Raw genomic sequence first — 14,832 nt, 5'->3', positions numbered from 1 at the left:
CATGGACAGATCACACCTACCCGCGTCTCCGTCACGTCTCCATGCGATGGCAGCCGTGTGTTTTATTAAGAGCTTAACAGGGAAGCTTAAAGAGGTGTGTAGATGGCATGGTTTTGATGGGAACTTCCAATGTCCAGTTTTCTCCACATGATAGAAAACGTCTCGTGTTTTAGTTTCTCGTCTTCATTTACAGAATCACTCATAGGGGTTGACTGTGTGAAATGACACATGTGAGCTGCATGCAATGTGGATTATCTTTTGAGAAATTCACATACGGTTTCTGTTCACACATGCTAATCAGACATATTTTTTGGGTGCCACAGACAATACTGTATACAGCGTGGAATGACCAGGTCAGGGTAAGTGGCATATCCGTGGGCTTAACCACATATTACTTCTTTGCTTTAGGAGCATTCAAATCCCATTGATTAGCTGTTCTGAACGATCGAGTTGTCACCAACCCTAGTCACCCTAGGTTGTTAGAAGTGACTGCTTCTTTCCAACCACATGGGTCATCTCTAGACAAGGACTGGGCAGTGTCTTTGGCCCATCAGACTGGGTTCCACTGGGGCAGACGGGGACGGCCCAGGGGAGTAGAAGCGAGTCCTCTGGACATTTCTTGCACCTGGGACACCTGAGGATGCTTTTAGGCAACTGTTGAATGCGGAGCTTTTCCCTCTGGAGCGCCGTGTCCAGCCCTACGGGGAGATAGGACGCAGGGCCATGTTGCTGATAATTGTTTGTTGCCCTTTCTGCTTTCCAGCTCTCTCAGACCGTCTCGCCTGCTAAATGAGCTGCTTTATGAGAGGACATGATCCAGACTGTCCCGGACCCAGCAGCTCATATCAAGGTGAGTCCCGTCTTGGCCGGGAAGCCGGCTCTGGCCTCCTTCTGGGCTGCTTTCGTGGATGACTGCCCACGGATTGGCTGAAGCAGGGCCAACTAAGCCTGCCGCCAAGTCCAGCCCACTGCCTGCTTTGGTGCAGCCCAGGGGCTATGAATATGGTTTGCATGGCCTTAAATCCTTGAAAAACATTCAAAGAAGAGTATTTCATGGCACGTGTAAATTGTGCGAAGTTTACATTTCAGTGTCCATAAAGAGTTTTATTGGGATATATCCACACTCGTTCCTTTACACATGACCCATATTGCTGATCCCACTCAATCACATCAGGGTCAAGGGGCTGTGACAAAGACCACAGGGCTGGCATGCCAAAAATACTTACTACCTGGGCCTTTGTAGAAAAAGGTGCAGAGCTCTGAGTTAGTGTATTAAGATCACATCCGCATTCTCCTAACTAGGCCCCGGGAGCCTGGGAGGTGCTGGAGGGTGGGCGTTTGGATTTCCAGGGTTGGAATGTCATTTTATCTGAGCATGTTGGCACATCAGCAGCTTGTCACCTCACACCTGGCCTCACTGCTCTCTGGTGAGAAAGGTGTCCAGCAAGTCCCCAGGAGGCAGAGGACTCTCACCTGTTCATTCCAATGTGCCCAATCATTCCACCAAAGGCCAGGGAGCAGCCTAGCAATGGTTGTAATACACTTAACACAATGGGTGAAAACACTGGGCCTTGAGCGGCATTAACCAGAGTCTGCCCGTGTGCTGAGCGTGGAACCCAGGACCTCACCACGCTCCATACCCACCAGTCACTGACCACACCGCCAGCCCCACCCACCGACTACACCTGGCTGTCTCTGATGTGTGCTCAGCTCTTCACTTTCCTAAGTGGCCTGGTCGGTTTTACTAATTTATATTTCTTGTCATATACTGAAAATGGAAAGAGGCTTATAATTGAAAGTAATGTTTATGGTTTGGAAAAAGAGCCTTTCTTTTTTCCTGCTAAAATATAAAATATTCTCCAAAATTCCACACATACAATTTATGCACACACACATACAGTTTAAAACAGTATGCTTGGGAAGGTGTTATAGACCCTGTGCAACTTTGAAAATGAAATTAAAAATACTGGAAGTTTATAATGTGTCCTTTGAGCTTTGTGGCTGCTCCTGAAGTTCCAGAGACCAAGGTGACTCCAGGGGTAATAAGGGCCCTACTTATTGCCCAGGGACACGAAGGAGTAGATCCTTATGGGGGACCATAATTTGATTTTTGTGTGACATTTTACTGGGATATGTCACTGACATCTAAACAGATTCCGTGGGCGCTCTCTGTGGGTGTGATTGGGTTTCTTCAGAAATATTTGGGACATATTTGGTGAGTGTGTTTTCTTGCTGTATATTTGTTACGTCCACAAATGGGGGTGGGGATGGATGGTGGAGGAGACCTTATCTTTTTTGGTGTCCGCTGATTAAGAACTGTAGGACTGTAGGACAGGAAGGTGACACCAGAGGTGTACGAGGGCCAACAACTGAAGTTCATCTTATTGGCACAATTTTTCTAACCAGCCAGAAGGAAGAGATGAAGTTGGCAAGAAATCACGGCAGATTTTTAAGAGTTGATCCATAAAGCTGAGGCTCATACAAACCTGAGGAATGGTCTCTGAAAATGTGCATAAGTGGAAAATGCTCTATATTGATGTCAGGAGTTAACTCTGTCTTCAGGTCTTTTTTAAAAAGTCGTATTATCATCATACTGGTTGACATAAAGTGAGGGGCAATTTTGAGAAATGGTAACAGAGCCTTTAAGAAATGATTTCAGCTCAGATGTCTTCTGTGTTTTGGAAAGATGGACTGGCAATATGAAGTTGTGGACAGTAAGCGCTGATGCTGGCTGTGAGGTACAGAGGATTATAGTGAAGCTGTCCTTCTCCTTCATAAACCTATCCAGACTCCACCTACTGGAATTTGCATGATTATTCCTGGAGTTTTTTTTTTTTTTTTAATGAAATTAGTGTTCTTGACAAAAAGCTGGAGTACAAATTTTCTCCCTCCATTTCCTTCACATGCCTGATGTGAGGGTTGAACCCAGAGACATCTGAAATGACCAAGGTTTCTGGGAGGGGAAGTTTCTAGGAGTGGCCATGAATGGTTCCACATGTTGGGTAAAGGTAAATGGTGGAGAGTCTGCCTTGTGGCTATGGGGGTGCTTTTGTTGTCTGTAAAGGGCTTGAGTTCACCGCTAGGGGACGTGGCACTGCAGGTGTGCAGGGTGATGCCCCAAGACTTGGCATGTCCTTCACATTCAAGACCACAGGCTGTCCTGGGAGAGGAACGTGCCTTTCATTTAAATAAATTCATTCTGTGTAATTCACAACAGTCCTCTTGTGCCAGAACAAATGGCTTTTACCCTTTTCTATGTTTAAGGAACTGGAAATAATAAAAAGGAGGAAGAGTGGCTAATGACTGTGGAATACAAAATGTTCTTGATTTAAATAATACAGCAATCGTGGCAATTTGTTTAAAAATAGCATGGGCAGAAGGTTCTATTTATTTTAGCTTCATCTGTCTGCAGGTAGCACAGTGGGTCCTCCAGGCTGGGGGAGCAGATTGGCATTTTGATGGCGTTGCTTAGTAAAATGAAGATGTGGTTACCTGTAAGGTACCCCAGGTCCATACCCTGGCACATCTAAGTACTAGGAGATGTGTGTGAGCTAACACTGGGAGTAACCCTAATGCCCATCAGCAGGAGAATGGATAGAGCTATTTGCTTCAGTCCTTCAAGGGAATACGGTACAGCAGGGAAAATAACCTACAAGTATCTACCTGTATTCATGTATCAGGGCAGAAAATTCTAAAATGTTGAAAGAAAAAAGTCACAGGAGAACATAGAGAATATTGTTCCTTGTACAAACATGAAAAAAAAAACTTTAAAGAATCAAAAATGCTTCTTCAGAGAAACATACATATGTGGTACAAAGGAAAATATTCACAACAAATACATAATTCCAGTTAGGAGTTGTCTTGTGGGGGAGGAAAGATCTCATTAAAAGAGCGCAGGGGACTTGAAGGTCCTGGCATGTCTGATGTAGACTGGGGAGAGCAACAGGCAAGGGTATTTGCTTTCTGATCCTAATAGACAACATACGCTATTTTTTTTTTTTTGTACCAGAGATGGAACCCAGGGGCACTTAACCCCTGAGTCACATCCCCAGCCCCTTTTTATGTTTTATTTTGAGACAGGGTCTCACTACATCCTTAGGGCCTCACTAAGTTGCTGAGACTGGCCTTGAACTTCCCAAGTTGCTGGGATTACCTGTGTGTGCTGTCACTACTTGAAATTATGCTATTTTTGTAAGTATGATATTTAAATTAAAATTTTCAAGTAGTGAAAGAAGATGTAGGTACGGTTCAGCTGGTGGCTCGGGTGAAGTTGCATTTGGAAGGAAGGTGCTTTCTAATTGCAGACCACTGTGCACTGTTGCAAATCCTCCACCTCAGCGGTCTCATGGTCTGGTGCTGGTCAGGCTGCAAGGGAGGGTGGAGGCCAGCTCTGGTAGAGTGACGTCCTGCAGCAGACTGCCTCTAGGGGCCCTGCCTGCACTGCAGCCAAACCTGGGGCTCTCGGAGCGCCTCCAGCTGCTTCCACCTGCCTGGGTGCATGGGTGGCTCCACGGCACTCACTCGCAATGAGGAAGATCTGGAGCCTGGGTGTGACTCGGGATTTCATTCCTTCAGCATTCATCAGAGCCTTCCCGCACAGAGGGAAAGCCGTCAAACAGACCCCGCGTCTGCCATTCGGGACACAGGTCCCCTGGTCCTGGGACCCTGTGTGATGCACTGCAAGGCTACTGGAGAGGGCCAGGGGCTGCCTCAGTCTGCACCTGGGCTACTCTGCTGGGTCTCCCAGCACCCTCCGACTATGGCACCTGTGCTCAGGTGGACACCCCGAGGGGTCTTCTGGGGTCACACCCTGCTGCTTATTTCAGGGGAAGTGCACAGGTGATTTGTGAACGTGCTCCATGAGGCTGCTGGCTTCAGGCACGCCCGTCTGCACCCCATGACTGGATGCTGGGTGCGACGCCCACGGACCACCTCTGTCCTCCAGCCCAGGCTCAACTCTGTCATGGACGACCCTGAGACTGATGTGAGCATCAGCCACAGTGTCTGACCACGGTGCAGGCAAGGTCTGCGTTCAGGTCTCTAGTTGTTTCCATGTGTGGTCAAGGAATAAGAAATCCATTTACTCAGGCTTCATGTCTAATTATGATTCCTTTGCTCTTTCATGTTTTATTTCTTCACATTTTTGTGAGTGTGTTGGGGCGACGTGGTCAAGGTTTAAGCCTCAGTTTCCTCAGTGCACCCGCTTCATAGATCCATGAAGATCAGATTAGGGAATGCATCTGAAGGCTTCAGAGGGTGCCTGGCTCCCAGAAGCACTTATTCCAACCCCATGGCATTATCATCAGTGTATCATCAAGGCCTATCTACATCCTCTACATAGTATTCACAGTACACGACACTGTTAATATCTGATGTTGTACATTAGTGTACTCTTACATAATAGCAGTAGAAGGAGAGAAGGAAGAAGGACAATATTCTGAAAATAACTGAATAATCGAGTTGGTAGTTTCCGAGAGGTGGGCAGAGGACCACCTCATTCCCCCTGGTCCCTGGCTGCGTTTCTAAAGTATTGCTAAATGGCTCTGACCTTAAAAGATGCTGACCTTAAACTCTGTGGGTTCTATAGAAGGAAGAGCCTAAGTGGTTTTAGAAGTAGCAGTAACACATGAGGTCACTGGAAGCCCGAGAGACTGGCACATGAGCAGGACTCTCCTCAGTGACAGGAAGCCCACACAGAAGGTGCCCGAGGCAGGGACGAGGGGTGGTCTCTGGGCTGGCCATGATTTATCTTGTCACTGTAGTAAAGGGTGGATTTCACTAGCTCATTCCCACCTGGCTGACAAATGACACCCAGCATTCCCCCTAGAGCACACATTTGCAAACGTGCTTTATAGTACCTGTGCTTCTTGGGAAGGTGGGAACTTGATCCATTTGGGAAGATATTCAAAGGAGGTGGTGTTTCCCCCTAGAGTCCGAGAAGAGGGAGGTGATGGAAATCTTTGATACCTTGCCTTTTTTTTCCTTAATACATCAGCTCTGGGCAGTTTCCAGGGAACTGTCACATTCTGGTGAGCTGGGGCTTTGTGACTGTATAGTGCTACACTTCTATTTTTCAAACTTGCTTTTTTCTGCAGGATGGTGCACTTAATGGAAGAGTGAATTGCTAAAGCTTCTACAATGAGTGTGCATGGCTTTTATAACCACAAAAACAATATCGCTTAAAGACGTCAATATACTTGGTAGGGCCAAATAATGGAGACTTTTTTTTTTTTTTTTTTTNTGAAAGGCCACCTTGGGCAGGATCCTGTCTCGGGTCCCGTGTGGCAGCTGCTCTGACAGGGACTGAACCCAGAGATGCTTAACCACTGAGCCACATCCCCAGCCCTTTTAATATTTTATTTAGAGATAGGGTCTTGCTAAGTTGCTTAACGAGTTTTGCTAAGTTGCTGAAACTGGCTTTGAACTCATGATCCTCCTGCGTCAGCCTCCTGAGCTGCTGGGATTATAGGAGTGTGCCACTGTGCCCGGCAATAATGGAGACCTCTAATGTCCACGACCCTGCCTGCAGGTTGGGTTTGGTGAGGGGTGGTGGAGCTTTTTCTTTTCTCTGGCCACTGTGTTCCTTGGAGTCTCCTTTCTGGGACAGGTTCTGAGGCTGAGCATAGTCCCTGTCATGTGGGGCTGTATTCAGGGCATGTGCAGCAGGTTAAGGGTCAATGCACAGTGGCCTCCCAGCCGGTGACTCCTCCTGACCCAGTGAACCTGGTATTCACTGAGGGCTCTAGCCTAGCAGCAGGTGTAGACAAGGGTTGGAGGAGGTTGAATCTCCCCCAGGAGAAAGGCTAGAAGTTGGGCGTGGCTGATTCAGATGCCCTGGGGCGTTTTCCCCAGGGGGTCCTCAGATGCACCTTAGAAGCTTGTTGAGATGCAGATTCCTGGTCTCTACCCACAGCTGCTTCTCTAGCAAGTTTAGGGTGGGGCCAAGGGGGCTGTGTTTTAATAAGCACTTGGTGTGTCTGTAAACCTTTCTTAGATAATAATGTTATCTCAGAAACCACCAGGAGAGTCCTTCAGCCTTCAGGGGAGCCCGGTGGAGTGGCTGGGAGCCCCAGATCCCACCTCTTCACCTGGAGTTCTGGGTTCTGAGGAGAATGAACCAGTGTGAGGTGACATTGCAGCACGGGTTTGCTGTCCCTGCTCCTGCAGGGCGGATCACAGAAGTACTTGACAATCAGCGTGGGCACAGCAGGGCCCAGAACAGGGCCCAGACCCCGCAAGAAAGATGGAGGTGGCCCCTTGGGAGCCCCCGGTGCACACCCACTTCCTTCTGGGGTGCTCTTCCTACAGAGCAGGTGCCTGGCTCCGTCTCCTCTGGCCGTCTTGCTCTGCCTGCCCGGTCCTAGGAACCTTGTCGTTCCTCTGCTCGCCCTCGTGGGCAGGAGGGGCATTTGCCCTGTGAGATGACAGTGTGGCTGCTCTGTCTGCTTGCTGGACTATGACTGCTCCCTGTGGACCCCAGTGCATGTGTGTGAACTGAATGAAACATGCGGCGGTCACAATGCAGAAACAGTGACCCAGGGCCTTCATTGCTTTCTGTGCCAGGATTCAGTATTTCAGTCTTTGCCACTCTATTTTCTGTCCCCTCTGTAGGTCTGATTGTAACCACACAGCCAGTGTGTAACAGAGACAGCGTGTTCCCAAGGGGCCATGTGTCTCAACCTTTACACATGCATGGGTAATATTTGGAATGGTTTTAGGTTCATAGCAGCATTGAGCAGAAAGAACACTATTTCCTGTACCCCCACCTCCACATATGTGTAGCCCCCATCACTATCAGTATTCCACATCAGAGTGTCCACTCGGACAGTTGTGGACCCACACGGGGACACCACAATCCCACACAGTCTGCAGTTTCCATCAGGGCTTGTGTTAGTGGACACCCCCTCTGGGCTTGGACAGTACATTCTGGTATGTGTCCACCACTGTGGTGTCACACAGAGCAGGTCCACTACTCTCAAAATCCCCACATACTGTTTATTCCCCACGCCTCTCTCTTGACTCCCGATGGTAACTTATCTTTATCATCTCCATAGTTTGCCTTTTCCAGAGTGTTCTGACAGCCATGCTCTGGTTAACCAGGCTCTGTTTTCTGAGAGGTGTGTGGTTGGGCGATCTCATCACTGTGTGGATGACATGGAGTGACCTTACCAGGTGAATAGGTCTGTCCCTGGCCTGGCCTCTAAGGGCAGTCAAGAGACACAGTCAAATGGAAATGAGTGGAACTGTGACATTGTGACAGCTGCCATGTCACGGGGCCCTAGTAGTTCTCAGGTCCCTTCTGATCTCATGGGAGCCCTGTCAGACACGTGGCCCCTCACTGCCAAGATGTCCTTATGTGTGGCCCCTGACTGCAGTTGGAACCACACAGTGTGTGCCTTTTATATTTGCTTATTTCATTTAATAATTTGCACTGAAGTTTTCTCTGTGGCTTTTCATGGCTTCATAGTTTTAAATCATGCAAATTTAAAAAAGAAGTTCTGTGAATGCTTGACATTTCCTGTCCAGAATCAGTGCAATCACACGTTCGTGCATGCTTACAGGTCAGTTGCAACCACCTCAGTGTCCCCCGAGGGGCCCGGCACCCCCAGGTTAGGAACCCTCTGCTGGCCATGGGAACCCCATTAGACAGTCAGTGTAGCTGACGTGTGCTTCCATTTACCCCTGACCATCTGGCCAGGAGATGAGCTGCCTCGTGAACCCAGGAGAACGGGAGCTTCTCTGAGCACAATTGTTGAGAGGCACCTTCTTGGTTTAGGTTCAGTTCAGGTGACAGACACTCGTTCTGCAGTTGTGTGCTCTAGAGCAAAGCTTCTCGGACCTTCACATGCTCACAGGTCACTTGGGACGTTGCTGAAATGCAGCTCCCCATTCAGTGGGTCCCGGGTGGGCCTTCTGCAGCATCAGGATGAGGACTCTGAACCTGAGGACCAATCTCATGCCAAGGCTCCAAATCTCCAGTACCTTGTCACTATCTCCCCGTCACCACCCGCTTGTCTGAGTGAGTCGAGGTTGGTATTGACGGAGGAAATAAGGGGACAGAATAGAATGAAGACGCACCCTGTCCAGCAGCCGGTGTTAGCTGTAGCTGTGGGCACCAGGCTGGTTTGCACACTGCTCCTCACTCTGGATGCACGTGGAAAGCGCTCTTGGAGATTTCTTTGGAATAAGAAGTGAGGGTGGAAGCACCACGTTGCTTTTACCCTAAAAAATAGCCGATTGGCCTGCATAACATCACACATGTGTCTCCCTGGAGTTAGCTGCTTAGATTCTGGTACCCAGATGTTGAAATGAATCCTAAAGCAGGAACTGTAAATAGCAGAGAAAGTTTCTTTTCTTCTTCTTCTTTTTTTTTTATTATAAAGATCAAATTCCACAATTTAAAATGAAAATTCTGGTTGTGTTTTGATTAATAGAGGGTACATGTTATTTCTGAGACTGTGCTTTTAAAAAGTAAACAGATTTAACTGCAGCATGACGATTAATTTTTAATGATTCTTTGTGGATTTTCTGGAGAGTACTATTTATTTGTATTAAGCATTAACTCTATTAGACACTGCTAATATGCCGCTGTTATCAATAGCTAAAAGTAAACAATAACACTAGCTTATAGGACCTTCAAATTAATCTCATAAAATTTTATGGGAATGGTACTATTGAATTGAGTTTGAAACTGACAGAATATGTAATTTTAGCCATGTGATTCTTCCATGTTTTGTTTTAAAGCCCAAGTTTAAAATGCCATTATATTTTGTCACTAATCAAAAGTGTATGCCTAAAAGAACAGTCAAAAATAACTCAGATTTTTCATGACCTGTTGTTTGAAAAAGCACCCAATTCAAATACTTAACTTTCTGCTATTGTGTAAAGGAAAAAAAGTTGATGTGAAAGGAACGGTCTCATCATACATTGCAAGACTGATTTAGAGGCCACAGGTGAGACAGGCTATTGGACTGTCTTCCTCCGGCCCACTTGGCCATCAGGGGAGGGTGTCCTGGATAGATGACAGGTCAAGTAGATAATTCAGATTGAGCATCCCTAATCCAAAATGCTTGGGGACCAGAATTGTTTTAGATTTCAATTATTATTTTTTTATTTTGGAATATCTTTTATATAAAATGAGTTACTTTGGGGATGGGACCCGTGTCCAGACACAGAATTCGTTTTTATTTCATTCTCTTCCTATCCGCATAGCCCCCAAAAGTAATTTTACACAGTATTTTTGGTGCACCTGAATTTTGATTGTGACTCCTTACATGAGGTCAGGTAAAGAACTTTCCACTTGTGGCATCATGGGTTTGCACTCAAAAATTTTCTGATTTGGGAGCATTTTGGATTTCAGGTTTGGGGATTAGGGATGCTCAACCTGTATTAACAGTGAACAAAGACATCAGGAAAGAACACAGACCAAAGAGACAAGATATTTTATCTATGAATAATTCAAACATTAAGCTGTGTTCTGGTTCCTTGGTCTTCTAGGGGAATGGAAAGTTTTTTTATTTCCAATAATAAGACTTGATTCCCAAACTTGGAATTAAAAAAAAAAAAGAAGCCAGGAACAGTTATGTTACACAAGGATACCTTCTGACCAGATGTGGCTACGGATAAGTAAACAAATGACATGTGTTTGTCTTTTAACACACTTTACAGTGTTAGAAAGTCTGTGTTTCAGAAAACCTTTGGTTTATGTTAATACATGATATAGGTCAATTGAGGGACTTAAGTATCCATGATCATTTTCCCATCAATTAGAAGTGATTACAGTTCCCTGAAAATCTAAAAGCGGTGTGTTACAGAGAGCCTGGATTATTTTATGTCATCGTGACACACCAACGTAATCAGTGATCAGTCCACTCCCTGAGGATTGCAATCTGAGATGTTTGCTCGTTTCCTTTGAAGTGGCCAATTAGCAACGTGGGTAGTTGGAATTATATAAAATTTTATTTTCTAAAAAGTGCATTTGTATATCGGGGTGTGGAAGGCCACTCTTTTCTTTGTCACTAGCATTGGTTTAAGGAGCTTTGAGTCCCTGGGAGTCCCTGGGGAGTGGATGTTGAGACAGAATTAGGAATGCAGGAGGTTCCTTGGAGGGGGACGCCTGGGAAGGAGAAAACAGGGATGAGGAGTAGAACTGGCCTTTGGAGGGTCCAGCCCTGGGCAGAACGGCTGGCTCTTGTACTGGCTGCTGTGGGAGGCGCAGGGCACACTGGAGCTGGGCAGATGCATGCTGCCCTCGTGCTTTCTTGGAAGGAGTTCAAGTCCTTTAGCGTTGGCTTGACATGACATTTTTTTTTTTTAAATTCACCTTTCACAGAATTATCTTCTGCTCAGAAATAAATGTCCTTTGTTCTCAAAGTCCATGTGCTTTCCACGACATCCCAGTGCTCATCCTGGGTCCCCGGCTGGTGGACAGTTCTGCCATGAAGTACCACTATGACTAAAAACTGGAATGTTTAAAAACAGATGATTATTTTTTAAAAAATCCTTTAAAACTGATGCTAGGAGGAGGTGTCTTGGATTTAGATCCTGGATAAGCAATGCTTGACTCAGATTATCTGCCTCTACTGTTACTCCAGGTTGACCTCTTGGTGGTCTTGGTTACGTCTGTCACTGGTTAGTTGGGTCCTCAGTCAACTAACAGGACCTCAGTCAACTAACCTGTGTCATGGTGTTCATGACAGCGACCTTGGCCCGGCACAAACCTGAGTCTAGCAGTTGGTCTTTATTCGGGTTCTGCCTCGGGCCTGTGCTGTGCCACCGTGAGATGTAGTGGTGGATGTTAGGTGGGAACACGGGGCTGGGGCCCCTCCCCCGTATGCATGCTGGACATGCTTGGCAGATAATAGGAAGTAACTCCAAGGAAGAGGGTTCCCTGGTAGGAATGTGGGGGAGCGCTCCACATGGTCTGTCTGGCGTTTCTGCCCTTCAGTTGACTGAGGGTCTGGAGAGGTGTGGGATCAGGTGTGGTGTGAAGAGCACACTCTGCAGTCTTTGTCTTGGGACAAGAAGCTTTTGAATGCCCTTGGAACACCTCATAGGACCTTGATAGAAGGGACTGTGATTGACCCCTGTGTGAAGGGTGAAAGTAAAAACTGTTACCAGGAGGAGTTTTACCAATAGTAGGCGTCATCTGCTTATTTACTAGAGTGCCAGGGTACACACACGTGAGCAGGTTATTGAATGCGTCGGGCTCAGAAAGGTACACGTGGACCCTTATTGTGCTGGGCTGGTTTCACAAAGTAGAAGGTTCTGCCTACTTTCCATTGGCCAGAATTCAGTCATATGACCACCCTGACTGCAGAGGAGGCTGGGAGGACAGTGTCCGGTGCCTAGGGGGAGAGGGGCATTGGAAAATGCTTGGCCAACCAACCTCTGTCACACCCAGAAAGTGGAGGTGTGGCTGGTCCTGTGAGCTCCCTCAACACAGGGCTCCTGTGTTCCCATCTCCCTCTTGGAGACTCGCCCCATTTGGGCATAGACAGTCTGTGAGACCGCTTGCCCCCAGCCTCTGGTGATACTTGCTAGGATATTTTTTAATTTGACAATGAAAACGGAGAGGCATTGGTAGGTGGGTCTCTTTGCATTTCTTTGATCCTGACTCTCCTCCGTGTTGGTTGGCGTTTGTGCTTCTTCATGTCCGTTGTCTGTTTCTGCACGTGGATGTGGATTGTTCTTCATGCCCCGGGTTGTTGCCAGCATCAGACAGGACAGTGCGGACACTCTGCAAACCCTTGTTAAAGGAACATGGGAAATAAGAAGACCCTTCACACCTAAGGGGATTAAAACTCTGCCAGATGCGTTTCATGTACTTCCCACAGAATGCTGGGAAAGTTTTAAATTCTTTTAAAAATATTTTTAAGATGTTGATGGATCTTTATTTTATTCATTTATTTATATGCCATGCTGAGAGTCAAACCCAGTGCCTCACACATGCTGGGCCAGCGCTCTACCACTGAGCCCCAGCCCAGCCCACGTTTTAAATTTTAACCAATAAATAGATATTTCTTTTGTTACTGAGAAAAATAAAACTTTGCTTTTAAAATTATTTATAGTCTTTTCAACATAAAGAGCTTAAGTTTTTAATGGGCACTTTCATCTGTAACATTTTTCTTTATGGATTCTGCTGTTCCTTCATCCTGACAGAATGTTTTCCTCCTACATTAATAAATATCCATCGCTGTTTTCTTTCTGTATTTTTATGGTTTAATGTTGTAACATTAAATCTCTAGCTTGTTCAGGTTTTTAGATGTATGATGGGAGATAGAGATTTGGTGAGTTTTATTTTTAAGTAAATGGCTATTCCAGTGCTGTTTACTGAATACCTCATTTTCATCCAGCTGATAGGAAATGCATCCTTCATCTTCCTCTAAATTGTGATTACATGGAAGTCTGGGTGGGCTTCCCTTCTGTTCTCTCGGTCCTCGAGTGCCTGCCCCTTACTGCCCCTTGCTGATCTGTCCACTTCGTGTTTCTCACATCTCACTTGCACAACCCGAGACCCACTGCGATGATCCTGTCTCTGGTTGCTTGTGGTTCTAGTCTCTGCCCCTCAGTTTCCTAGAAACCACCTGCTCGAGCATGGTGTACTCATCTGAGTCCATGTGGGCTGCCTAGCAAAGTGTCCTAGACTGGGCAGCTTTTATCAACTGAGATTTACTTTGCCCAGTTCTGGAGGCCAGAACCCAGGGCCAAGGTGCAGCAGCCTGGTGAGGCCCTCATCGTGTTGCAGATGGCATAGCCTGCCTGTCCTCGTGTGGAGATAAGGAGAGGGATCTCTGGCTTCTTTGGTCAGGGCACTAATCCCATTCTTCAGGGCTCCACCTCATGAGCTAGACCTCCCCAAAGGCCCCGCCTCCTTGGGCCATCAACATGTGAACCCGGAGGGACACCTGTATGGCAGCAGACATGGCAAGCTCCTCTGAGCACACCCCGCGGCCCCCACTGACTCCTCCCCTAGGACCCTCAGCCTTGCTCTGCCTCCGAGGCTGGTTCTGAGGCCCCCCTGCCTGCAGCTGGCCCGTTGCCTGCCCCAGAAGCCTCCAGTTTCCAGGGCCCCGTTGCTACCTCTGCACTTGGATGCATCAACCACCGTAAGGTATGGAACCTGACCAGATTCCTGCCTCACAGTCTGCGGCAGAGCCCGGGGTGCAGGTGACTGCTGGTGGCCGGTGGGGTGCAGGAGTGATGCGGGCAGCTGAGCACGCCGGCTCCATGACGATGGTGCAGCAGGGCTTGTCTGAGCACCATGCCACAGGCAGCCACGTGGCCGAGGGAGCACCTGCCCAGCCATGGGCAGGCTTCACTGGGCCTTGTCTGAAGCCTTACATCACTCCCCTGCCACGGACCTCGCTTCTGTCACCCCACTCCCACTGCCCTGGTGTGTGTGCACCTCCCAGAGGAGCAACAGCATGGGACCTGCTTCATCCCTGTCCTGAGAAACCCGGGCTAGAGCATGATGTGGAGACAGGCCCTGTGACTGCGTTGCTGCTGGGCTTCTTTTCTCTCTACCTGTTTCTCATAGAAAACAAATATATGCACACAAACCAGCTCTGTTCCAAAATGCTCATCTGCCATGACGTCATCCTGTGATGTACCTACAGAAGTGGCCAGTACAGACAAACAGTCCCCAGCGGTCTGCACTGTGCATGCTGTGTGTGTGTGTGTGTGTGTGTGTGTGTGTGTGTGAGAGAGAGAGAGAGAGAGAGAGAGAGAGAGAGAGAGGGGGGGGGGGATTTACCTTAACAGCAAATCACAGCAAGCACACTGAATATCTGGCCCAGGGAAGTGGAAGCTGTCATGTTGATGGGTGACATT

General features: G+C 47.4%; 1 protein-coding gene across 4 annotated transcripts in view; it reads left to right on the top strand.

Moving 5' to 3' along the window:
• The first annotated feature begins 758 nt into the window (after positions 1 to 758).
• Erg (ETS transcription factor ERG) overlaps positions 759 to 14,832 on the top strand; it is a 155,144-nt gene continuing 141,070 nt past the window's right edge. For 3 of the 4 annotated variants that reach the window (XM_048803683.1, XM_048803682.1, XM_048803679.1), the window contains exon 1: positions 764 to 850. In XM_048803683.1, coding sequence (XP_048659640.1) covers positions 812 to 850 — 39 coding nt within the window. In that variant the 5' untranslated portion in view covers positions 764 to 811. Of the gene's footprint in view, positions 851 to 14,832 lie in introns of all 4 variants that reach the window. The other variant, XM_048803681.1, reaches the window with a different exon arrangement.

Source organism: Marmota marmota, unplaced genomic scaffold (genome assembly GCF_001458135.2).
Source record: "Marmota marmota marmota unplaced genomic scaffold, marMar, whole genome shotgun sequence".
NCBI classification, from domain to species: Eukaryota; Metazoa; Chordata; class Mammalia; order Rodentia; family Sciuridae; genus Marmota; species Marmota marmota.
Note: the sequence above shows the minus strand (reverse complement) of the source record. Positions and strands in the feature narration are given on the sequence as shown.